Source organism: Crocuta crocuta, unplaced genomic scaffold, assembly GCF_008692635.1.
Source record: "Crocuta crocuta isolate KB4526 unplaced genomic scaffold, BGI_CrCroc_1.0 scaffold549, whole genome shotgun sequence".
Lineage (NCBI taxonomy): Eukaryota > Metazoa > Chordata > Mammalia > Carnivora > Hyaenidae > Crocuta > Crocuta crocuta.
The window spans coordinates 372,643-398,076 of NW_027529169.1; the positions used below are offsets into that span (position 1 = coordinate 372,643).

The 25,434-nt window shown below is 46.8% G+C and overlaps 1 protein-coding gene and 1 pseudogene across 4 annotated transcripts; one reads left to right on the forward strand and one right to left on the reverse strand.

Moving 5' to 3' along the window:
- The first annotated feature begins 3,187 nt into the window (after positions 1-3,187).
- DGKA (diacylglycerol kinase alpha) lies at positions 3,188-25,416 on the forward strand. 4 transcript variants are annotated; one of them, XM_077757463.1, is made up of 24 exons: positions 3,188-3,364; positions 8,734-8,872; positions 9,284-9,357; positions 9,683-9,815; positions 10,072-10,146; positions 10,610-10,659; positions 11,023-11,097; positions 11,287-11,406; positions 11,520-11,634; positions 12,496-12,584; positions 12,735-12,854; positions 13,037-13,135; positions 13,346-13,429; positions 13,639-13,712; positions 13,873-13,947; positions 14,622-14,707; positions 14,799-14,888; positions 22,546-22,706; positions 22,958-23,022; positions 23,728-23,818; positions 24,098-24,296; positions 24,407-24,527; positions 24,716-24,776; positions 25,046-25,416. In XM_077757463.1, exons 2-24 carry the CDS (start codon positions 8,809-8,811, stop codon positions 25,127-25,129), a joined length of 2,205 nt encoding a protein of 734 aa, XP_077613589.1. In that variant the 5' UTR covers positions 3,188-3,364; positions 8,734-8,808; the 3' UTR covers positions 25,130-25,416. The 4 variants fall into 4 exon arrangements, with proteins under 4 accessions (XP_077613589.1, XP_077613590.1, XP_077613591.1 ...); XM_077757464.1 differs by lacking the exon at positions 3,188-3,364 and adding an exon at positions 4,102-4,165; XM_077757465.1 differs by lacking the exon at positions 3,188-3,364 and adding an exon at positions 6,933-6,947.
- LOC144226233 (U2 spliceosomal RNA) lies at positions 14,312-14,382 on the reverse strand (annotated as a pseudogene).
- Positions 25,417-25,434: the final 18 nt, after the last annotated feature.

Below are 25,434 nucleotides of genomic sequence, written 5' to 3' on the forward strand. Positions count from 1 at the left end.
GTGAGCGGGCTGGGGTCCCGCCCCCCTCCCCACCGGAAGTGGAGTCCTGATCGTAGCCAGCCACCATTTTAGTCTTAAAGGGAGAGTACACCATTTCGTGGACGGAGAAGGAGGAAGAGAGCAGAAGCTTAGTTAAAGACTTTAATAAAATAAAAGCCGTAGGCTCTAGTACTGCCACTGATACCAATATTGGGCGTCTGCTTCGTGTAAAGCAGTCCTCTGGGCACCGAGAGAAGTTCTGAGGCACGGTCCCTCTCCGTTCGTCCAGGACCTTCGAGGGAAAAGGGGGCAAGGCCCACCTGCACCCCGAAAGTGGGGCTGATAAATGAGTTCGAAAATCAGGCCCTAGACTGCACCTTGGTCCTAGAGCGGCTTCGGGACATGGGACGGGCAAACTCCGGGAACGCACTAGGGCGTACCAATCTTGTCAGGGGCGAATGGAAGACCCCCAAACTGACCCTCTCTTAGTAGGTGGAGAGGTCGAAATCGCGTGTCGATTGCCCTCGGCTACCCAGCTCAACCCTCGGGTCATATCCGCGAGAGGGGCATTCTAAGCAGAGGGCGCTGCTGGCCGGCCACCTGTCCCCGCAGCCTTAGGGCTGCCGGCGAATTCCACGACCGAGGAGGCGGCGAGCCGGGTAGGGCGGGCAGCCCAGGCTGGCCCTGCCCCTAGGGCGGCCCTGGGGATTCGGGCAGCCAAGTGACGACGGCCCAAGTTTGCTCTGGCCTTCGACCCCGGGATCCTCCTCAGGCTGGGCCCCAGGGTCAGAGGGCAGGGTGAAGGCTTCTGGGCGGAGCCAATTAATATTCTAATTAACCTCGTCTAGGTTTGGGCGCTGGGGCTCCAAGGCCCGGCAACCCATCCATAGTGCGGGCTTTTATGGTCACTGCCTTTGCAGTCCTGCCCTGCCCTGCCCCGTCCCTCCCTATTCTTTAGACGTACCCAAATGTTTTACCTCCCCCGCACTTTTCAGCAGCCGTTGATCCTCAAGGGCTAAGTCCTGCTAAACTCGTTTCCCCTACAGCCTGGGAGGGTCGACTGCAGGTTCCTCTTCTCAGGTGTTGGCTCTGCCCTCTCTACGTTGCTGTTTCCTTATCGACTTTTACCTTCCTCAAAATCCTCCACGTTGGTAATTTAAGTTAATGTCCACTGTACCTGTGGAACCCGTAGAGAGGGGCAAATATTAGTGATCACTTCCAACACTAGGCTGTATGCTCACTTAAAAAACAAAAAAGGTGAGAGCAATGACAGAGTAGGAACTTCCTATAAGCGTTGACATGAAGCTTTTGAAGTTTTCTCAGGTTACAGCTTGTCTTCTATCCCATGCTCCACCTTCCTGACTTCCACCAGAGGTCCAACTCAGAAGGTCTCAAAAAGACTCATTTAAAAATTGATTTGCATTCAGTACACAATATTGCAGGTGTTGTAACGCTACCATCCTTAACCCCTGCTCTCTTTCAACAATTGTGCTTCAGCCTCACTGGGTCAGCATCCAGTCCTTAGCCTTGTTACTAACAATTAATAGAGGTGAGAGTGTGGGATGAAGCCTTTAAAAACTAGAGGGATGTGTTGGTCTTGACTACCTGAGAACTGGAACTAGTAGTAGGCTGCTCAATAGAATCCTAAAGTGGCTGATGACTACCCAACCCTAGGCCCCATGGTGCCCCCTGATGTCTTGCCTCAGCTCCCGGGTTGACAGGAAGTGAAACTCAGTTTTCTGCCCAGCAAACCTACCTAGGACCCAGCCCTGGGCCCCGGATATGCGCCCCCCCCCCACATACACCCTGAGAAGGAAGAGGAGAAAGAAGAGGCTGGGGAGAAAAAAGCTGTTGTTTTTTCCTTTCCCTTTGTTCATTGCGGTTTCTTTCTTTCTGATTTTTATGATGTGGTTGATTAAAGAAATGAGCACCTGGAACAGTAGGCATTATACGCCTCCTCCTTAGATGTTTCTGGGCCTTTCTTCCCCTCCCACCCCCACCAACAACTGACGAAGTATGATGGAGTACAGATCTTAAAGAAGACACAAAGAAGGCTAGAATATGACTGATCTCATTTTATTCCTTATTAGAGATCACCCTATGCCCCACTTTGAAGTCTCAAAAAAAGAGGTCTTCAGAGAAGCAATTTAACTTCAAGTAGGGACATATCTGAGGATGATGGAATGAAAACACACAGGACTTACATAGGATGGCGTTACTGCTAGTGATATTTGCAAGGAAAGCTGAGTGCCTTAAAGCTTAGTATCATTCCAGAATTTTTAGATGAGGGGTCCAGGAGCAGAAAACTGGAAGAGGTGGTATGGGAATTGTACTTTCTTATATTGTTTGTTTATGATGGCTTAGAGCTGGAAAACTTTACACACACACACCCCAAGCCACTCATTGGTGCAGTCCTTAAGCAGAGCCGTGTCTGCTTGTGTCTTTGGCTGTCCTGCAGAACTAAGTACAGGACCTGGTGCATAAAGGGCCTTGGAAAGTGCTCTTGATTCCTTACGACTAAAGAGGTCATATAGGAAGAGGAGATAGGGGTGCCTGGCTGGTTCAGTGGGTGAAGCATGCAACACTTGATCTTGGGGTTGTGAATTCAAGCCCCACATTGGGTGTGGAGATTACTTAAAAATAAAAGATTAAAAAAAGAATAAGAAGAACAAGGGGAGATAAAGGATGGGGAGTGGCAGGGCCTTTGTCTTTTTAAGACTGGGAGACAGGAGCAGAGAGACAGACTTTCTCCAACGCCTTTCACCTCCCTCAGATCTCCAGATGCAACAGTACTCCCAAACGCTATTACTCAGCTGCTATATTTCTGATAAAAATGGAGGAGTCTCTTCCAACAAGCTTGTCTGGAAACAATCAAGAACTGCTTAGATCCCTCTGTTTCCACTAGAGGGCCTCATGTATTCATTCCTTCTCTCCAACCCCCCACCAAAAGTATGTATATACTGTGTGTGTGTGTGTGTGTGTGTGTATGTGTGTGTGTGCGCGCATATATACAACATATATACACCACACACGCACACCCTCCCAGTTGGAGTTTTCCCCTCCCCCTCTCTTCTACCACCAGCTGTTAAGAGGAAAGATTCCAGGAACTCAAGCCCTTGTTACTGTGCCCTACTTCAATGAAGGTTAGGAGGGGTTAGACTGGGTTGGGGCGGGGCCAGGGAGCAGGATGCCTGGGTCCCCAGTTCCTACCAGTAAGTCTTAGGCCTCTGCCTATCTCCCTTGCAGTACCAGCCTCACCATCATCCATGCTGCCCCAAGAGCCTTAACAACTTCAGAGCAGTTTCCAGACAGGAGGAGCTGAAAAGATCTTCTCTCACCCTTTCGTTTGGCCAGGGCCTTCTACCCCACCTGCCAAGGCCAGCAGGTAAAATGGGAGGTTTAGAGCAAGGAGAAAGAGTGGACACAGACCAGAGTGCACCTAAACCACCCCAGAATTAAGGGAAGGCCTTGAGTCTTGAGAGAAGGAGGTGTACTTACATTGGGGAAAACAAGTCTGAGCCATCTGGGGTTTGGGTTTTAGGGAGGGGAGGAAACTAGAGGCAAAGTAGGCCTTGAATACTGTTAACCAGTGCAGAGCCCATGGGAGGAGGGAGGCGTTTGTGTGTCAGGATGTAGAGTCTGGGACTCTGGGCTTGCTACTGTGGGATCTTCTGAGTACGAATTCGGTCAATGGTGGATGGAAAAGAGTTGGGAAGGGAAGTCCCCAAATGGCAGCAATTGGGAGAGGGTTAGACGTTGCCTAGGTGTGCCATCATCAGTCCCGCCCCCTATCTTGGCTGCCCAGGGTTGGGATGAGGGGAGAGGTTATGAATGAGTACAAGAAGGGAAGATGTATAGAAAACGAGCCGTCTCGAGGCGGGAAGATGAGAAGCGCAGGCTGTGGAAGAAAGTGGCGCAGACCAGAGCCCTACAGATATTGGGGAGGTGGGAGGATCAGGCTCGGCGAACTGGAAACAGGGGCCTCGCCAGACTGGAGTTCCCGGAGTTGGGGGCGCCGGTATTGGGCGCAGGCGGGCCGGCCGGGGTCGGGGGCGGGCAGCTGTGTCGTCAGGAACGGGGCGGCCTCGCGGCGGCCGCGCCTGCCTGGTCCGTCCCCTCCAGCCCAGCTCGGGCTCCAGCTCCCGCGCCTCGCTCCGGCTCCCACCGCGCGCCCTCCGCAGGCAAGGTAGAGACCCCGCGAGCCCCCCGCGCCTCCCTCCCTCCCACCCGGAGCAGGAGGGGGCGGGGGCCGCGGGAGGGGCCGCCGTTTGGGCTGGGGTAGGGCTGCTGGGCCGAGAAGGAGGAAGCCTGACAGCTGGAGCGGGTAACTAGAAGGGTTTGCGCCAGGACCCGGAGGGCACCGGGAGGATGGGCTAGAGCCCAGTAGGCAGCGTCTCCCCCAGACCTTCCCCTCCATCCCTCCAGCTCACTCGGAGGGATGGTGAAGCTCGGCTCCTGGGGACCCGAGTGGAAGCAAAGCCTGTTTTGGAACCTTCACAGCACTGCATGGGTGCAGAAGGGTTCTTGTTTGGCCTCCTGGTCACCAACTTCCCACCCCGTCCTTTCCACACCTGTCACCGGGAAGTTTCTGAAACTACCTGGATCTGAATCCCACATTTCACCTTTAAATTGGGGGAGGGGGGGAGGGAAGGGGGGAAAAAAGTCTTAGTGAGGAAGAAATTATTACTGGGCATCTCCTCCGCCTCCGAACGTACGAGCCCACATCCCCCAACCATGCCAACATCGTAACTTCCTCCTGTACTACACACTGACACATGGGCGCGCGCGCACACACACGCGCACACACACACACACACACACACACACACCACCCCTTAATCAGGCAACACTCCCACCTGCAAGTTTTGTGTAGGCTTACCGAATTTTGAAACTTCAAGCCAAATGATTCCTTGGGGGCGGGGAGGGGGGCGGGCGCACTGACTAGTAGCAGGGATGGGCAGGAAATAATAGACCCTCCCTCAGTCCTGGGAAAGAGGAGGGGGACGCAGGCCCTGGTGTGGTTAAGGAATTCAGAAGTCCAGGTAATCATGCCTGGGCTTGCCGTTTGGGGTTCCTTGCTGGGTCAGCCTGAATGTTCTAGGGGCATTGCTCATTCTTCAGTAATGGTAAATCTGTATATGACTTGAAATGGGAGTGATGAATGTTGACGTGAAAAAGGAAACTTTAATGTTTGCACTGGCCTTGGAAATCGTATGTGCCTCTTGGTTACCAGCGATTTTAGTGTGTACTGTTTAAAATAAGATCTAGAAAACAGAGGCACTGAGATTTAATGGACATCTAGAGTCTGGGTGTAACCCTGAGAGAGTGGCTCTCTGACTGGGCTTCAGTTTCCTGATCTGTAAAATGTGAGAGTTGGTACCTCTCAGTTCTGAAGATATTCTAGGATTCTCTGCCTCCAAGTCAACTTACTTTCTCACCCCAGGTTGGTAGGGGTGGGCAGGGAAGCCAGGGTAGGGAAGGGAAGGGTGAGTCACAAAGAGCTGGCAGGCGGGCAGCAGACCCACCCCACCCTCCCAGCCCTGGCATTCGCCTAGACTAGTCCAGGTTATAGCCTCAGGGTTGGTATGGAGCAGGGAGGACAAAATTGGGTTTGTTTCAGCTCTCTAGGGTCCAGGATCCTGTAGTTTATTGCAGCTCGGCAACTCGGGCAGCCAGACTTTCAGTGAGAGAAGTCAAGAGCACAACTGAAAAGATACCAGGAGCCCTTATGTCCAAGGTCCCAGCCCAGAGGTATCCTTGGACCCTGACAGTCTAGTTTCTCGCCACCTCCTCACCCTCCCAAGGCAAAGTGCAGTATTCTAACACTACATGTCTGTGCCTGAGATGGTATAACAGGGGCAAGTGTACAACTGGGCTTCACTACTGCTAGGGTCCTTAGAATTTATGCCTTCCTGTGTCAAAGACATCATGTTTCCTAATCTCCAGATGTGTTTCTCTGTGTACCACCCTTGTATAACAACAACAACAACAACAACAACAACAACAAGAATAGCTAACATTTTCTGAGTTCTTCCTCTGTACCCTACCGTTTGCTAAGTATATTGCATGTATTATCTTACTTAATCTCCAGGCTGTGACTGATTTCTCTATGTACCCATTTTACCAATGAGGAAACAGGTTCAGGAAGATGAAATAACTCACCTAAGAGCTAGGATTCTAATCCATGCCTGTCTAATTAAAACATCCATTCTCTTAAACTCTACTCTAAATTACATGTAAGGTCTCCGGGGGGCTAGGAAGGGTCATTGTGAGAAGAGAGACATGCCATCTCTCCTGTTCATCGTCCCTCCTTTGCTCTCTCCTTGTCACTTTCTCTCTCAGATTTCATTTCCTAGAATCTTGGAGCCATCTAAGAATCCCTAAGGGTAATCAGAGAGGCTAATTAAGCCATACAGGCCCAATTAGCCCTAAGACTATTATGTATTCATTAGATCTGTTGGCAATAGAAGTTGGATTATAGTCATTGAAAAGAGCCAGGTGGGTGGAGTCCTTTTCTCCAGACTATAAGTGTCCCAGAACTCCCTTCTTAATGTTCCCAGGGACCCCCAGAACAGGAATGGTATACTACATAGACAGGAACACCAGAGATGGCCCAAGGGCAGAGGCTGCAGAGAAGATTCTTGCACAATCAGAAAGGAAATTCTTGTAGGCCCTAACTGCCTCCTTGAGCCTTACCCAACAAACCCTCAGTAAGTGGGCAGAGGGGAGGCAGGAGCCCTAGGTGGAGAGCCACAATAAGTGCTTTTTAGCATGATTCACTCATTTAGCAAACATCTACTTAGCACCTCCTATATGTGTTCCAAATTGTTTCATATTCCCCTGTCAGGACGGACGCTATGGAATCCCAATGAACCATATTTGGACTAATATTTCCAACATATGGCTCCTAACTACACTATTTGTACAACCAATATGGAGCACCTACAACATGCTGAGTGCCGTTCAAGGTATTGGGGATATAGTGGTGAACAACCCTGACAAGTTCCTGCCCGTGTCGAATTTACGCTTTGGTAGGAGAAGACAAACAGTAGACAAAGAGCAAATAAATCAGCAAGATAATTTCCATTTGCGATAAGTGCTATGAAGGGAACAAAGGAGAGTGCTGTGCAAAGGAGGGGGGCTACTTTAGGAGAGAATGATCAGGGAAGGTCTCTTGAAGGAGCTGATATTTCTGCCTCGGCAAAGAAGTCTGCTCTGCCAAGAAGGGGAAGGGTGTCCTAGGCAGAGAGAACAAGAAGTCTCATGGCCTTGAGCAGGGAAGAACTTGGCTTAAGGAACAGAAAGGAGGGCAGTAAGAGTAGAAGGCAGTGTGTGGAGGGAAGAGTAGAACACGAGGAGGACAGGGGCAGGCAGAGGCCCCGTCGTGTGGTTCTTGGGATAGAGCTTTGACTCCTCCACTTACCACCTGCCTTGGGAAGTCCCAACCTCTTCAAGCTCATTTCTTCATGTGTGGAATGGCTCTACCAGTAATTTCTTCTCGCATGGGATTTCATTATAGCTATTAATACAGTAATGACTACCATTTTTGGAGGCCTTCTATATGCAGGTGTTACACTGGGTACATTTCACACAGGATTTACCTTAATACTCACAACTGTGACACATAGGTATCATTCATCCCATTTTACAGATATAATTTGTCCAAATCACACAGCAGTGTCCAGAGCTAAGGATGGGACCCAGATATGGCTAATCCTAGTTTTGCCTGACTCCTATACTAATGTAAGATATAACTGTTATTGCTGTTATTGAATCCTCAAGCCCAGTTGCCCTCTGCGACTTGGCCCCTGGGTCAGTGGTCAGCATGATCCACGTGATGGTCCCTGGGTCCCACAGCTAAAAGTTAGGGCTCCCTAAACACTGCTAATCTAGCACGGTGTAAAGAAAACACTGAATCTGAGACTCCTGCACTCAGCTCAACCCTCCTAGAACTGCGAAGCCAGACGAATAGATGCTCAGAGATTTCTTCCCCTACCTCCTCCCAGTCTCGCGCCCGCCTGGGGTCCCCGCCCTTCCACAGTGGAGCTCCGCAGGACGTAGGCGGGGCCACGGCCGGGGACCCGGCCAGAGCCAGTTCTGTGTCGCGCGTCAAAAGCGCTAGAGGTCGTTGAGGGGCGTGGGTGGTTCGGGAAGTGGGTGGCTGAGCAGGGCTGAGGACCGAGGCCCGCAGGCGGAGCAAGATGGGATCGTGGCCGGGGAGGCGTGCCACAGACCCTAGTAGAACCACCCGAAAGGCAGAAGAGCTAGGACTGGGGGATGAGAGATGGGAGAGAGCGCTGGCTCGGGAGAGACTGCGAAGACTGGGGGTAGTGGGAGAAAAGGTAGAAACCAGCAAGAGAGAGGGACACACCCACAGAGAGCTACAAAGACTGGGAAAGCCGGGATGGGGTGGGGGTGGGAGTTGGGGAGGTGTGGGTGGGAGGATAATGAGCGTGTGGGGAGAGTCGGAGATGAACTGAGACAGATTGGGGGAGAAATCAGAGAGCTGGAGAGGGATGCAGAAACGGAGGGGAGAGAGTCAGAGATGAGTCAGAGAAACAGAGACATAGGACAGACTCTGTAAGGGAGAAACAGACACACGGGAGAGGTACACAGGGAAAGCAAGAGGCTGGGGAGGGACTCAGAAAAGGAAAGAAGAGAAATGTAGGAGTGGAGAACGAATGGAGCGGACAGAAGCAAAGACAGGAAGACAGCTGGCTCTTACCACCGCATACTCTTGTCATCTCCCTCCAGACTGACCCTTGGAAGCAGAGGTCCAGGCAGCATTACCAAGCCACCTTTGTGGCCCTCCTTAAGGATAAAAGAAAGATGGCCAAGGAGACGGGCCAAATAAGCCCCAGTGATTTTGCCCAGCTGCAGAAGTACATGGAATGTGAGTCTTCCTTTCAGTCCTCAAGTTCAGCAGCCTTACCCCAGAGAATCTCTGCTCCTCATCCCCACCTCCTCTAGTTTCCCCAGCAGCCTAAAGCCAGCCATTGGCATGGGAAAGGGGGGAGAGAGAGATGGGGAGACATTTCCGGTCTCAGCTTTCCACCCGCCTTCTCTGAACCTTGACTGCCTGCCCCAAGTCTCAGAGAAGAGATGTAAAGAGAGGTACCACATCTGGAACATCTGAAATGTTATTTTCTCAGTATTTCTCTCTTCATTTCTGTTTCTTGGAATGTCTTCTCTCTTTATCTCACTTGACTCTTTATTTCCTTTTGGATGTCTGGGTGGGACTCTGGCAGAGGGCAGGAGAGCCAAACCAAACTAATGCTCTTCTTTCATCCTCTTCACACCCTAGACTCCACCCAAAAGGTCAGTGATGTCCTAAAGCTCTTTGAGGATGGTGAAATGGCTGAATATCTCCAAGGAGATGTGAGTGGCATCTGGGAAATCCTCTCCTTGACCAGCCCCTCCTGTCTTTGATTTTGCTATCCCACTAGGATCCTCAACTTCAAGGGATTATTCTGAACCCATCTCTTGCTATCCTCCCTCTAGATACCCCAGCATCCAATGTTACTATGGCTATTGCTATAGGACAAAGCAAGAGATTCTGATTCAGCACTCAGCCTTGAGAAGAAACTATACCGCTGCCTTGGATGCTTCTTAGCTCTATAACTTATTGTCTCTGTCCTCACTACTCCTTATTCTTCAGTCCAATCCTGCACACTCCCTAGGGTAATTCTTGTTCTCATCATAGGCCATTGGATATGAGGGATTCCAGCAATTTTTGAAAGTCTACCTGGAAGTAGATAATGTTCCCAATCGCCTAAGCCTGGCACTGTTTCAATCCTTCAAGACAGGCCACTACTTAGAAGACACTGTGAAAAATGGTATGATCATGTAGGTGGGACTGGACTGGGCTGGGCTTCCAGAAGAAAAGTCAAATTAGTATGGGTTTTGGGGTGAGAGTTGAACTAAATCATATGTTGGGGGCAGAGTTGGGGAAGAGAGGTAGAGGACAGTCATGCTGGTCTGGGAGCTGGAGGGAGGAAAGTTAAAGGGAAGAGTTGGAACAAACAAAGACAAAGAGAAGAGCTAGAGTGGAGGGGACCCCAACCTCAAATCTGCTGTACTTTCTGTAACCAGATGTGGTATGTCTCAGTGATGTCTCCTGCTACTTTTCCCTTCTGGAGGGTGGCCGGCCAGAAGACAAGCTAGAATGTGAGTTGCCATCCTGGACTGGAAGAGGGGAAGAAAGGAGAGGGGAGAGGAGGTGTTCCCCAGCCTTCTTTCTCCCATTTTTTCAGGATTCCTAAGGGCTGACAGGGCCAGGCAAAGATGGGACCAGAGAATGGACCCATTTCCTCTGTTCCCCTAGACTCCTTATACTTAATGCCATTCACCATTGTTATCCCAGTTCCCATGTCCTATATGTTTTAATGTGGGTGGCCTGGGGTGTTCTTGGGTTATGGGAGGTATGTACTGTCTCCCCTGTTAGATTCACCAAGAGTGGAATCCAGGCCTGTTTCCCCTCCCTTTTTGTCTCCTTTCTCAGTCCCAGCACCAGGCTCTGGGCTCTTCATCTGAAAGGTCTCTCCCATGTCTTTATTACCCCTGTATTCTGTTATGAATTTTTGGGGTATCCCTCACAAACTGACCCTGGCCCCCCTAAAACACCCCACAGTCACCTTCAAGCTGTACGACACGGACAGAAATGGGATCCTGGACAGCTCAGTGAGTTGGGGGACCTGTATGCTGGCCAAGGGAGTATGTGTCCATTTGTCTGTGCCCTCCTGTCCCAACTCTTCCAAGATCCTTAAGAAGCAGAGGAAGCTAGAGGGAGAAGTCATGTCCTCCAGGACTAAATTTGGGAGTGGGTCCCCAGCTCCTGCCTCCTAAAAGTAGAGGCTAGAGACACGAATTGGGGGCTGCCTTACAAACATACCAAAACACATAGACCCTCATTTACTTGGCAGAGACACCTGAGAATGAGAGGTGGCTCTCGGGGTGGAACCCAGGAACCCTGATTTCAGAGAAGAGTTTGAATGGTGGTAATGAGGTGGGATATGGCTGTGGCTCTTACCTTTTGGCCCCCAGGAAGTGGACAGAATCATCATACAGATGATGCGAGTAGCTGAATACCTGGATTGGGATGTGTCTGAGCTGAGGCCGGTAAGGCAGTTTTACCTTAATGTCCTTCCTTCTCCCTGATGAGTCCTACATATATCTTACCCCATTCTGACAGGCAAGCCAGGTTCTCTGGGCTAGGATGGCCATGGGCTGGATGTGCTAGGGGGCAGTGGAGAGGTGTCAGATCAGAGAGGCCATTCACACCAAAAGTCCCCTCCATTCTCTGCTCAGATTCTTCAGGAGATGATGAAAGAGATTGACTATGATGGTAGCGGCTCTGTCTCCCTAGCTGAGTGGCTCCGGGCTGGGGCCACCACCGTGCCACTGCTAGTGCTACTGGGTCTGGAGATGGTGAGTAGGAGAGATGTGTGAGGACGGGTAGGATAGCTGTTTTGGGGTGTGTTTGCCAGAGACTGTCCCTCTAAGGGCTTAGACACTCCCTAGCATATGCTGTGCCCTCCCAGACTCTGAAGGACAATGGGCAGCACATGTGGAGACCCAAGAGATTCCCCCGACCGGTCTACTGCAACCTGTGCGAGTCGAGCATTGGTCTTGGAAAACAGGGGTTGAGCTGCAACCGTGAGTGATGGGGCCTTGGAGTGTGGGAGCAGAGGAGCACCCCAGCTGTCTGCGGGACATGGTGTTTTGAACTTAGAGTTGGATTTGAATCCTGGGTTCTGCCATTGACTAGTTATGTGGGAAAGCCACACACTTTCCCTTCCTTCCTTTCTTCCTTCGTTCTTTGTTTTCTTTTTCTTTCTTCCTTCCTTTCTTTCTTCCTTTCTTTCCTTCCTTCCTTTTTTTCTCTTTCTTTCTTTCTTGAAATATAGTTGACACAATGTTACATTAGTTTAAGGTGTACAACATAGTCACATAACTTCTTTAAGCCTCAATTTAAAATGAGGTTTTAAACTGAAAATGAGGTAATTGCGAGCATTACATAAGTTGGTGCATGAAAAGTAATTCACAAGGTATGTACTCAATAGTACATACTATTGAGTCTACAGTAAAAATTAACTATTATTATTATTTTTTAATTTTTTAAAAATTTATTTCTGAGAGAGAGAGAGAGAGTGTGAGCAGGGGAGGATCAGAGAGAGGGAGATACAGAATCNCGTCCCTTATTATTATTATTATTATTATTATTATTATTATTTTTATTAAATCTGGGCCTCCTTTGCATCTCCCAGCTGAGCTCCTGGCCTATGGAAAGAGTGGAGGTAGGCATGTGGTAGTAATTGCTCTTTTATGGGGAAGAGTGAGCAAAAGGCACAGGTCTTGGACGTGAGCCCCCACCTCAAACTTTAATTCTCTACCACACTTTCACAGCAAGGGCTTATATGTCTTGTTTCAACGAATGATCCCGCCTTATACCCAGGTAAGGAGGAAACAGGGGGAGGGGCTGCAGCTAAGGCTCTGACCTTCTTCCTTCTTGCTCAGTCTGTAAATACGTCGTTCATGACCAGTGTGCCATGAAGGCCTTGCCTTGTGAAGTCAGCACCTATGCCAAGTCCCGGAAGGACATTGGTGTGAGTGATCCATACTACCTCCCCTCTCCCACCCCACATTACCACCTGCATCCTGGCCCTGACCCTAGCCCTTGGCCAGTTACTGCCCTCAGCCCTTCCACCAGTCTCTGCTCAGACTCTCTCAGACAAGGGATTGCCTTTCTCCCCAAGGTCCAATCACATGTGTGGGTGAGAGGAGGCTGTGAGTCTGGCCGGTGCGACCGCTGTCAGAAAAAGATCCGCATTTACCACAGTCTAGTCGGACTGCATTGTGTGTGGTGCCACCTAGAGGTCAGTTTGGGAGCTGTCGCCGAGCCTATGCTTTGGGGCCCCTTCCTAAACTGCCCTTTCTACACTGGCTTCCCTGACTGCATCTTCCTGCCAGCCACCATTGTCTTTTCAGTACTAGACCCTCAAATTGAGAGATGATAGGGTTCCCTTCATGATGTCTGCGTGCCCACCTTGTCTTTCAGATTCATGATGACTGCCTGCAAAGCATGGGTCATGAGTGTGACTGTGGGCTGCTCCGGGATCACATCTTGCCTCCATCTTCCATCTATCCCAGTGTCCTGGTGAGACCCTTGGGCAGTGTGTAAGAGGGGACAGGAGGGGTGCTTCCCTGATTAAACACACACACACACACACACACACACACACACACACACACACCATGCCATATAGAGCAGAGAGCCTATACTTTTAGGATTCAAGTCACATTCTCATCTGTTTAGGGATTCACACACAATCCAGTTTTCCTTCCCTTTGCTTCTCTCCCTTTCTAGGCCTCTGGACAGGAGCGTAAAATTAGCAAAGCAACCCAGAAGACCACGGATGATTTCAGTTTGAACACCTTTGAGGCTTTACGGGTACAAGTTGGGGGTGGGTTTTTCTTGGCTGGAGCCTTCATGGGAGGAAATTAAGTGGGAAACCTGGGGAATGGTGCCTGTTCTCCAGAAGCCCCACCGTGATAGGGGAGAGGGAAGCATCTTGGGGGAAGGCCAGCCTTCTGCTCCAGGGCCTATCTTAACTCTGACAAAATCCTGTTTTCCTTATCCTTGTTTTTTCCCAAATGCAGATTGACCCTGTTTCTAACACCCACCCACTTCTGGTCTTTGTGAATCCTAAGAGTGGTGGGAAGCAGGGGGAGAGGTGAGAAGAGATATACTGGGTCTTCTAAGATGGGGAAGGAGGACCGATAGAGGTTGGGAATTCTGTGTATATGGAGGGGACGTACTTGAAGAGGATATCAAGAGGGTAGGGTACAGAATAACCATCTCCTGCCATGAACTTTCCTTTTTCCCTCACACAGGGTGCTTTGGAAATTCCAATATCTACTAAATCCTCGACAGGTGTTCAACCTCCTAAAAGATGGTCCTGAACCAGGGTGAGTATTGGTTAGGGGCTGTATCACAGTGTGTCTGCTTGTGTAAGTTGGGGGAGAGCAGAAAAGAGTACATGTTGGTAGGGTTAGGGGACCTCAAGAAACCAGATTTCAGAATGCTGCCTTTACTAGAACCACTGGGTATCCCCCATCTCTGAGTTCTCTGGTTATTCTTTGCTTTGCTCTCAAAATATACAGGGGCACCTGGGTGGCTCAGTTGGTTAGGCATCCAATCCTTGGTTTTGGCTCAGGTCATGATTTCATAGTTCGTGGGTTCGAGCCCCGCATTGGGCTTTGCGCTGACAGCACAGAGCCTGCTTGAGATTTTCTGTCTCCCTCTCTCTCTACTCCTCCTCTGCTTGCTCTCTATCTCTCTCTCAAAAGAGACATTAAAAATTTTTACTACACTTGATCTTAGCCAAAAGGCTGAGAAGCGATAACATTAAAAAAATGTTTAAAAAAAAACAAAAAAGATAACCAGTTTCTCCCTAACCACTTGAGATTGGCTATAACTTTCCCCATTGTATTTTTTTCTGTGCCCTTAATAGAAACAAGTTTTTTGACAAAGGGAAACGGGGTCATAAAGAATGAAAGATAAGAAGTAATCTGCCTGTCCAGGAGTTGGTAGCCTTGGTCCTATTGTCCTTCCTTATCTTTTCTCTTCCCTTTTATTTCAGGCTCAGATTCTTCAGAGATGTTCCTGGTTACCGGATTTTGGTGTGTGGTGGAGATGGCACAGTAGGCTGGATTCTAGAGACCATAGGTCAGTGCAGGGAGAGGCTCTGGGAAGGGGACTGGGACATTGGCCTTCAAGAGCTAACTCCCTCCATCCATCTCTTGACCTGCCTCCCTAGACAAAGCTAACTTGCCAGTTGTGCCTCCTGTTGCCGTGTTGCCCCTGGGCACTGGAAATGATCTGGCTCGTTGCCTAAGATGGGGAGGAGGTAAGTGATTAGAAATTGCTTTCCTGAGGGGCGCCTGGGTGGCTCAGTCGGTTAAGCGTCTGGCTTCGGCTCAGGTCATGATCTCACGGTTCGTGGGTTCGGGCCCCGCGTCGGGCTCTGTGCTGACAGCCAGCTCACAGCCTGGAGCCTGTTTCAGATTCTGTGTCTCCCTCTCTCTCTGACCCTCCCCTGCTCATGCTGTCTCTCTCTCAAAATTAAATAAAACATTTAAAAAAAAAAAAAAAGAAATTGTTTTCCTGAAAGATAGAGGGAGTTGGGTAGGAAGGAAAAGGCACATGGAGAAGGTGTCTAGGCATCTGCTATAGAAAGAGGGTTGGGGAAGAAGAGAGGCACAGATGGGTGTTTACCAAAGTGGATTGTCCCAAACGAAGAAAGCTTTGGAAGAAGCAAGGACCACAGTCTGAACCTAGAAGGGTCAAAGGTGACAGTCCCCTTCTCTGTATACCTAAATATATCCTTCTGTTTCTCCCAACCAATTTCAGGGCTCAGAGAATCAAGGAATATGGAGGTAGGGAAGGATAATGTGGGAATGAGAAAGGTTATATAAGAGCTAAGTCAGATACTTAGTGATGGAGCCAGCAAAGAGCTTGGCCATGATTCATTCAATCAATCAACCAGTTAATCAGAGGTCATTCATTCATAATCATTTCTTCCCAAGTCAATTGCAACAGTCTCTTAAATATAGGCTCTGATTTCTAGTCTCTTTTTCTCTTCAAACAGAAAGAGTTCGAGGGATGATATTGGTAGATAAAGAAATCAGGGTAGGGCAGGTTGAGTTTGAGGTGTCTTGGTTTGAGGCTATTGGATTCAGAGTCCAGCTCTGAGATCTTGAAGATTATGAAATAGGGAACTGCTAAGGAGAGTGAAAGGTATTCTAGAGGTGGAAGGAGTTGTGTAAGACCAGAAGAGCCACCAAATAGCATGGTAGTGCCTGCATCAGGGAAAGTGTGAGTCACTGATTATGACTGGGACATACAGTGTAAGGTGGGGAGTGGGGAAGGGAAGGACTGAGTTGAATAGGGTGCAGATTATGGAGGGTCACGAATGCTGTGCTGAGGAGTTTTTAATTTTACTCTGCCAGAGATTAAGAGCAGACAGCCCACAGAAATTAATATTGTTTTACATTGTTTGCCTTGTAGTGTTTTAAATTTTTTTAACTTTGGTTATTTCTAAGGAGGTCATATCTTCTTCAGTTCATCACTTTTTAGCTCCCCGCTATTCAGTCATTCACTTTACCTTTCTAGCCACTGAGGCATTTGAAAGTACAAACCCTGAACCATGGGGAACACTTGAACTCATGAAAAATATAATTCAAAGAGAAAATAGGTATATATATAAATTACATTCTCTCTATATATAATAAAAATTACTGTGTATATAAAATATTATTTCAGAATGTAAAAATATCTCTGAGTGCATATTATTTTTTAATTTCTATTTTTTAAAGTTTTATTATTTAAGCAATCTCTACACCCAATGTGGGGCTCAAACTCACAACCCGGAGATCAAGAGTTCCATGCCCTTCTAACTGAGCCAGCCAGGTGCTCCTCTCTGACTGCATATAATAATCTAAGTCTTGTATATAAACTATATGACCAGTTTTTTGGGCCAGTTTTTATTTTATTTTATATTTTATTTTACTTCTGTTTAAAGATTTTATTTTCAAGCAATCTCTACACCCATTGTGAAGCTGAAACTTACAACCCCAAGACAAAGAGTCACATGTTCTGCCAACTGAGTCAGCCAGGTGTCCCAAACGAGTTTTTAAATCTTCAATATATAACTTTGATTTTACTTACAATATTAGACCCTCTGAAATCATGTATTTGGAGTCTTCACTGTGTGTTCTCCAAATGAGACTCTCATAGAAGTTATTGCCAATTCAATCTAAATCATGAAATACTGATGTAAATACAACACTAATGAAAATTTGTGTTGATATCGAAAAAAATCATAAGATTTGAAGAAGAGATGAAAGGAGTACCACAGTGAGAGCTCTGTGGAGGATGGATTGGAGGAAGGAATCAGGACAGGAAATTACCTACACTGCAACAGTCCAGTCAAGAGATGCTGAACACTAAAGCAAAGGAAAGAGCAGAGCAGTTCATGAGGTAGACACCACAGTACTTGTAATTAATGGGTTATGGAGGAGTCTTAGGACATTTTCTAGGTTTGTGAACTGAGCATATGAGATTCCATTTAAGATAGAGAATACAGGAGGAGGACCAGTTTAAGGAAGATCAATTCAGCTTTGTCGTGTTAAGTTCAAGTGTCAGTGGAGCACCCAGATGGAGATGTGTGGTGGGTAGTTACAAATAGATGTTAGGAAAATACACAGTTGAGAGTCACCTGTTCCTAGGAAGTCATTGACATTCTGAGAGTGGTTGAGTTACCCAAGGAAAGAGGTAAGAAGAGAAGATGGACAAAGATGGAAGATCCTAGTAAAACACCCTATTTAACAGTTAAGCAGAGGAAGTTGCATTATTAAAGAAGTCTGTGTTCGTGTACGATTTTTGCTGTAACAAATCGCAATAAATAGTGGATTAAAACAACAAAAGTTTATTGTCTTACAGTTCTGGAGGTCAGAAATCCAAAATAGGCCCCACTGTGCTAGAATCAAGGTGTTGGCAAGGGCTGTTTTTTCTAGAGGCTCTAGGAGAGAATTCTTTGCTTTGACTTTTCCAGTTTCTAGAAGCTGCCTGTATTCCTAGCTTCATGGCCCAGCTTCCAACCAGCAATGTTATCGCTCCAACCTCTGCCTCCATTGTCACATCCCTTTCCGTGAGTCTTCTTTCTCACCTTCCTCTTTCACTTAGAGGGACCCCTGTGATTATATTGGGCTTGCCCAGATAATCCAGGATAATGTCCCCCATTTAAAAATCCTTAATTTAGGGGCACCTGGCTGACTCAGTTGGTAGAACATGCAATTCTTTTTTATTTTTTTTAATGTTTATTTTTGAGAGAGAGAGAGAGGGAGAGAAAGAGAGAGAGAGACATGGAGACACAGAATCTGAAGCAGGCTCCAGGCTTTGAGCTATCAGCACAGAGACTGACATGGAGCTCAAACTCACAAACCATGAGATCATGACCTGCACCAAAGCTGGACACTCAACCAACTGAGTCACCCAGGCATCCCGCTAGAGCATGCAATTCTTGATCTCCAGGTCATGAGTTCAAGCTCCATGTTGGGTGCAGAGCTTACTTAAAAAAAAAAAAAAAAGAATCCAAAGCCTCTTTTGTCATGTAAGGCAACATGTTCACAAATTCCAGAGATTCGAATGTAGAAATCTTTGGGGTGCCTGGTGATCTCAGGGTTGTAGTTTCAAGCCCCACACTGGATGTAGCAATTACATACATACATATATACGTACATACATATATACATATACAAAATCTTTAAAAAGAGAAAGGGTTCAGACATATTTGAGAGGCCATTATTCTGCCTGCCACAGACACTAAGAAGAAACAGTCAGAGAGGGTCCTCTGTAGCTTAGAGAATGATATTTTAGAGGCCAAGTGAGGAGTTTCATGAGTTAAAAATGAGAACTAAAGATATACTGTTGGTTTTGGCAGGAATTATTGGCAATCTTTGCCAAAACAGTTTCAGCAGGGTGGCATCGTGAAAGGCAAATTACAGTGAATTGAGCCATCAGTGGAATGTGAGGAAGTAGAGACTTACTTTTTTTAATCTTTTTTTTCCTGATTACAAAAATAATGCATGATTGTGGCAAAAAAAAACCAATTCAAACATTTCAGATATACATGCCAAGAGAGTTCCCTGTAATCTACTTCCTAAAGTTTTGGAATTTTTTGCTCCATGTTTTTCTTTCTAGACACATACTCCTATGTACTTAGAAAGATCTTTCTATTGAAGATGCTTTTCTTCTTTGTTTCAACTAAACAGTTTATCTTGGTTATCGTTATATTTCAATATTTCAATATATTTCTTTTATTACTGAATAGCATTCCATTGCATGAATATGTCATAATTTATTTAACCAGTCTTCTGTTGATAGAGATTTGGGTAATGTTCCATTTTTTTTTTTTATTACAAATCATACTGCAGTGAATACCTTACACATCTATGTCTGCACACAGATGTGAGAATTTCTCTAGGAAATATTTCTAGAGGTAAAATTGCCAGGTCAAAGAGTACAAACATTTTACATTTTACTAGTTATTTTCTTTATAAAAGTTACAAAAATGAGGGGCACCTGAGTGGCTTAGTTAAGCGTCAGACTCCTGATTTCAGCTTAGGTCATGATCTTGCAGTTTGTGAGTTCGACTCCCACATGGAGCTGTGAGCTGATGGTGAGGAGCCTGCTTGGGATTCTCTGTCTCCCTTTCGCTCTCTCTTTCTCTCAAAAATAAATACACAAACATTAAAAAAATAAAAATTTACACAGATAGTGTCTCAGTACATTTTAATTGTAAAAGACTTTAAAAAGTAAAATGTATAAGTTTTCACATATAGGTCTCCTCCTCCTACTCCCCACCACATTCCATATACCTCCCCATAGATAACCACTGTTTCTTTTTTTGCACTCATTTTCCTGTTTTTTTTTTTTTTTAATGTTTTATTTATTTCTAGCAGACAGAGAGACACACAGTGTGAGCAGGGGAGGGTCAGAGAGAGAGGGAGATACAGACTGAAACAGGCTCCAGGCTCTGAGCTGGCAGTCAGCACAGAGCCCGACGCGGGGCTCGAACCCACGAACCGCGAGATCATGACCCAAGCAAAAGTCGGACGCTCAACCGACTAAGCCACCCGGGCGCCCCTCATTTTCCTGTTTTTATATGCAGGCATGCGCATTCACACACACACAACTTTTAAACAAACATGAATGGAATCATACTACAGAGACTGCTCTGGGACTTCTTTTTTCATTAAATAATATGTCTTGGGATCTTTCCATGTTAGTACATATAGATTAAATTCTATATTCAATAGCTACACGCTACTTCTTGGCATGAATTTGTCATAACTTATATGACCTTCCCCTGCTGAAGGGCATTTATATTGTTTCCAATTTTTTGCTGTTTTACAGAGTAGCTCGGCAAATACCCTTGTACACACATCTCTGGTCACATGTGTGTTTGTTTCTATAGGAAAATTCCTAAAAGTGGAATTGCTGCATCAAAGTATTTGTTTTCATAAAACTGGATAACATTTTGATAAAAATTGCCAAATTGCCGTCCAAAAATAAAAGATCAATTTATGCTCCAGCTAACAGCAAATAAGAGTGCTGGCTTATTCGTAATTTCATTACACTTGGTTTTCTCAGTCTCTATATATTTTGTCAATTAGATAGGCAACAAAAGTTAACTAATTGTTTTAATTTACATTTCTTTTCATTATCAGAAATACTGATGGGGCACCTGGATGGTTCAGTCGGTTAAGCATCCGACTTCGGCTCAGGTCATGATCTCACGGTTTGTGGGTTCGAGCCCCGCGTCGGGCTCTGTGCTGACAGCTAGCTCAGAGCCTGGAGCCTGCTTCAGATTCTGTGTCTCCCTTTCTCTCTGCCCCTCCCTGGCTCGCACTCTGTCTCTGTCTCAAAATTAACATTAAACAATTTTTTAAAAAATGTTTTATTTATTTCTAGGAGACAGAGAGAGAGAGAGACAGCGTGAGCAGGGGAGGGTCAGAGAGAGAGGGAGTCACAGACTGAAACAGGCTCCAGGCTCTGAGCTGGCAGTCAGCACAGAGCCCGACACGGAGCTCGAACCCACGAACCGTGAGATCATGACCTAAGCGAAAGTCGGACGCTTAACCAACTAAGCCACCCAGGCGCCCCAACAATTTTTTTAATTATTAGTAATACTGAGCACCTTTAATGTACATATTGGTCATTTGTATTTCTTCTATGATTGGCTTATTTGTGTTATTTGCCCATTTTCTACTAACTTTTTAGATTTAGTCATTTATAAGCATTTTTTTAATGTTGGGGAACTTAGTCTGTTATACGTGCTGTAGATATTTTTCCCCCAGTTTTTATCTTTTTTTAGGTGTGTGTTTATTTTAATATAAATATTAAAATAGTAGTTTTATATTTTAATAAAATATTAAACTATTTTTAATAGTTTTATTTTTCAATAGTAGTTTTATATTTTAATATAATTGTATTTACCAGTCTGACTTTTTTGGCTCCCTGTTTTTTATTATGCTTTAGAAGTCCTTTTCCACTAAAAGATTACAAAAACATTCATTCATGCTTTCTGCTAGTACAAATTCTGCTTCATTGTTTTACATTAAAATTTTCTTAATGTTTATTCATTTTTGAGGGACAGAGCACAAGCAGGGGAGGGGCAGAGAGAGAGGGAGATACAGAATCTGAAGCAGGCTCCAGACTCAGAGCTGTCAACACAGAGCTTGAACCTATGAACCATGAGATCATGACCAGAGCCAAAGTCAGATGCTCAACCAACTGAACCACCCAGGCAATGTTTTTTTACATTTAAATTATTTGACCTATCTTGGGGCACCTGGGGGGCTCAGTTGGTTGAGCAGCTGACTTCGGCTCAGGTCATGATCTCGCAATTTGTGAGTTTGAGCCCAGCGTCAGCCTCTGCACTGATAGCTCAGAGTCTGGAACCTGCTTCAAATTCATTGTTGCCCTCTCCCTCTGTCCCTGCCCTGCTTATACTCTGTCTCTCTCTCTCAAAAATAAATAAATATTAAACAAATCTTTTTAATAAGTTATTTAACCTATCTTGAATTAATTTTGGTATAAAGAGTACATCTATATCCGGCACATTTTTTTTTAATCTTAGAGAGACACAGAGAGTGGGGGAGGGGGCAGAGGGAGAGAGAGAATCCCAAGCAGGCTCTGTGCGAGCTCAGTGTGGAGCCTGACACGGGGCTCGATCCCATGACTGTAAGATCATGACCTGAGCTGAAGTCAAGCATTGGACGCCCAATTGACTGAGCCACATAGGCGCCCCAATATGGCACCCCCTTTTTTTTTTAATTGAGTAATCTATCTTTTTCCCCATGTCTTTGAAATGTCATCATATCCTAAATTCCCTTATATACTTAGGTCTATTTCTGGGCACTCTGTTCTTTAGTATTGAACTTCTTATTCTATTCACTGTGCCAGTATTACAGTGTTTAAATACCACTTCTTCATACTGTGTTCTCTCTGGTAGCATAGGGAAAGGAAGCATAAGAGAAAGAGAATCCTTATTCATCACTCATATTTTTCAGCAGTTTGCATTTTCTTGGCTGTTTTGTTAATCTTTCAGATGAACTTTGGTGTTACTGTTAGATGCATATATACATTGTAAAAATTCACTCTCTACTACAGTATGGAGAAAAGGGCCAGCAAGGGGCTGACCTTAAGATCAGTCCATGGGAGGGACATCTGGCTGGCTCACTTAGGCGAGCATGTGACTCTTGGTCTCAGGGTTGTGAGTTTGAGCCCCACATTGGGTGTAGAGCTTACATAAAAAGAAAAAGAGAAAGAATGGTCCATGGGTGCTCTGACCAAGCACCCTGCCCTTTCACTGGCTAGAGCTAGGAGGGTCTGCAGAATTAGGGCAGAGGATCTCTGGGAATTTGTGGGGCTGGGAGCTGAGAAGAGGGCCCTCTGAGACCCAGGGCTCAGTACTAACCTATCTTCTTCCCCATCCTTAGGATATGAGGGACAGAATTTGGGGAAGATCCTCAAGGATCTAGAGATGAGTAAGGTGGTGCATATGGATCGATGGTCTGTGGAGGTGATACCTCAACAAACTGAAGAAAAGAGTGACCCAGTCCCCTTCCAAATCATCAATAACTACTTCTCCATTGGTGTGGTCAGTGGAGTGGGGTATGGGGGCTAGGGTGGAAGTAGGGATTAAGAAGGGAAAAGCTAGAGCTAGTTAGAAAGAGAAGGTAGACGTTAAGGGGGCTGTGACACAGGGAAATGAGGGATGGGGTACAGTGGTGTGAATTTTAAGAGAAGAACATGGGACATACTGCTGCCAAATGGGGGAACTAAAGAAAGAGTATTCTGTTTTGAGAGAGGAGACAGGCCTCTGATCTTACATGCCCTGAATTCCCCCAGGATGCCTCTATTGCTCATCGATTCCACATCATGCGAGAGAAATATCCTGAGAAGTTCAACAGCAGGTAAGGGAAAGGGGGGTGGGTGTGGACATACACAGTGGCACTAACCAGGTTATGGCCAAGTTGTTGTTGTTGTTTTAATTTCTTTTAATGTTTATTTATTTTTAAACGAGAGAGAGAGACAGAGCATGAGCTGGGGAGGGGGAGCAAAGAGAGAGGGAGACACAGAATCTGAAGCAGACTCCAGGCTCTAAGCTGTCAGCACAGAGCCTGCAGCAGAGCCCAATGCGAGGGTGCAAGCTGTGAGATCATGACCTAAGCCAAAGTCAAACACTTAATTGACTGAGCCAACCAGGCGCCCCAGGCCTTGGGTTTTTTTTTTTTTTTAATTTCTTTTTTAATGCTTATTTATTTTTGAGAGAGAAATAAACAGAAAGAGTGCAAGTGGGGGAGGAGCAGAGAGACAGGGAGACATAAAATCCAAAGCAGGCTCCAGGCTTTGAGCTGTCTGCACAGAGGCCAGTGCAGGGCTCAAAGAGATCATGACCTGAGCCAAAGTCGAGTGCTTAACTGACTGAGCCACTCAGGCGCCCCTAGCCAGGTGTGACTCAGAGCACTTAGATGGGCAGTAGCACCTCTAGGAAGCTGCTCAACCAAGGCCATCCTCTCCCCAGGAGGCTGATGTCTTTCCCTGTCTCTTAGCCCTCCTCTGCTAACACTTGTGTAACTTATCCCTCCCTATTGGTCCTTCTTTTGGGGCTGATACAGAATGAAGAACAAGCTATGGTACTTCGAATTTGCCACTTCTGAATCCATCTTCTCAACATGCAAAAAGCTGGAGGAGTCTTTAACAGTTGAGGTGGGTGTGATGAGACACAATCCTACATGCTTTTCAGCTTCTTATACCTTAGTTCCCCCTCCATAGGAACCTTCACAAACTTCCCCTATTCTTGAACCTATACTTTGACCTCCCAGCTGTCTAATCCCAATTCCTCAGGTTCTCAATATCCTAGTGCTTATTTCCTGCCATCCTTTGCAAATCTCCAACACCTGGCCTTCCCAGTTTGTCACCTGGTGGAGGGAGGGTCACATCCATGATTATGCCATGAGGTGAGGATTTGTGCTTTCCCCTTCTCAGATCTGTGGGAAACCACTGGATCTGAGCAACCTGTCCCTAGAAGGCATCGCAGTGCTGAACATCCCTAGCACGCATGGTGGTTCTAATCTCTGGGGTGATACCAAGAAACCCCACGGAGATATCCATGGGATCAACCAGGCCTTGGGCGCCGCAGCTAAAGTCATCACTGACCCTGATATCCTGAAAACCTGTGTACCAGGTGAGAGAAGCAGCCTTGGGAACTGAGTGGGCAGGATCCAGGGGAAGGCGTGGCTCCCTTTGGAGGCTCCCTGCTTCTGCAAACCTTATCTCCTTGCTTCCCACTTCCAGACCTAAGCGACAAACGCCTGGAAGTGGTAGGGCTGGAGGGTGCAATTGAGATGGGCCAGATTTATACCAAGCTCAAGAATGCTGGACATCGGCTGGCCAAGTGCTCTGAAATCACCTTCCAGTAAGGAGAACTCTGGCCAGGGGCTCTGAGGGAAGGAGTGGGGCCGGGAGAGAAGGGTCATGGGGATGGTAGGGAGGAGCTGTACTAGGAGATCTTCCTCAGTAACAAAGGGTCTCAAAATCAAGCCAAGAAAGAGTTTTGGTATTCGGTCGGTAAAGAAATCTCCAATCTGCCTTGGCCTCCCACAGCACCACAAAAACCCTCCCCATGCAAATTGATGGAGAACCCTGGATGCAGACACCCTGTACAGTGAGTATTGCCTATGCCTGCTCAGAACTGAACCCTCAGGCTTCATGGACCCTGAATCTCCATTCCATAGCTTCTCTACCCTTCCCAATGCCTGAAGTTCCCCTGTGTACCATTCCTCCCATATCCTGATGTCTTAGCCCCTGGCCTTCTTGCCGTGGCCTCTCTAGGATCCTGGCAACCCCTCTGAACACAGACTTTCCCCCAAATATCTACTACTCCAGCCCCAAGGGACCAGGTCCTGTCTCTGAACATGCCCCCTTCCCTTCCAGATCAAGATCACCCACAAGAACCAGATGCCCATGCTTGTGGGCCCACCCCCTCGCTCCTCCAATTTCTTTGGCTTCTTGTGCTGAAGGGGACACCTCAGCCTCCAAGTCAGCCTTGAACCCACCTCCTCATCCCTGGACTCTACTCCTAGGCTCTGTACATTGCTGCTACACCCTCCTGCCAGGTCAGGGGTGTGTTCCTTCACCCTCACAATATTTATTATCCTGCACCACCTCCACTATGCCCCATGAACATGTGTGCGCGCACACACACAAACACACACACACACACACACACACCACCACCACCACTACCACCACCACAAACACATACATTGAAAGTGCCTCATCTAAATAAAATGACTTTTTCCCCCCACTGGGATATCTGCTAA

Coding starts and splice junctions, on each gene's coding strand:
- DGKA (XM_077757462.1), top strand. CDS start 8,181: ATGGGATCGTGGCCGGGGAGGCGTGCCACAGACCCTAGTAGAACCACC. Junction 22,707..22,957: donor ACTACTTCTCCATTGGTGTG/GTCAGTGGAGTG, acceptor GAATTCCCCCAG/GATGCCTCTATTGCTCATCG. Junction 23,819..24,097: donor AGGAGTCTTTAACAGTTGAG/GTGGGTGTGATG, acceptor TCCCCTTCTCAG/ATCTGTGGGAAACCACTGGA.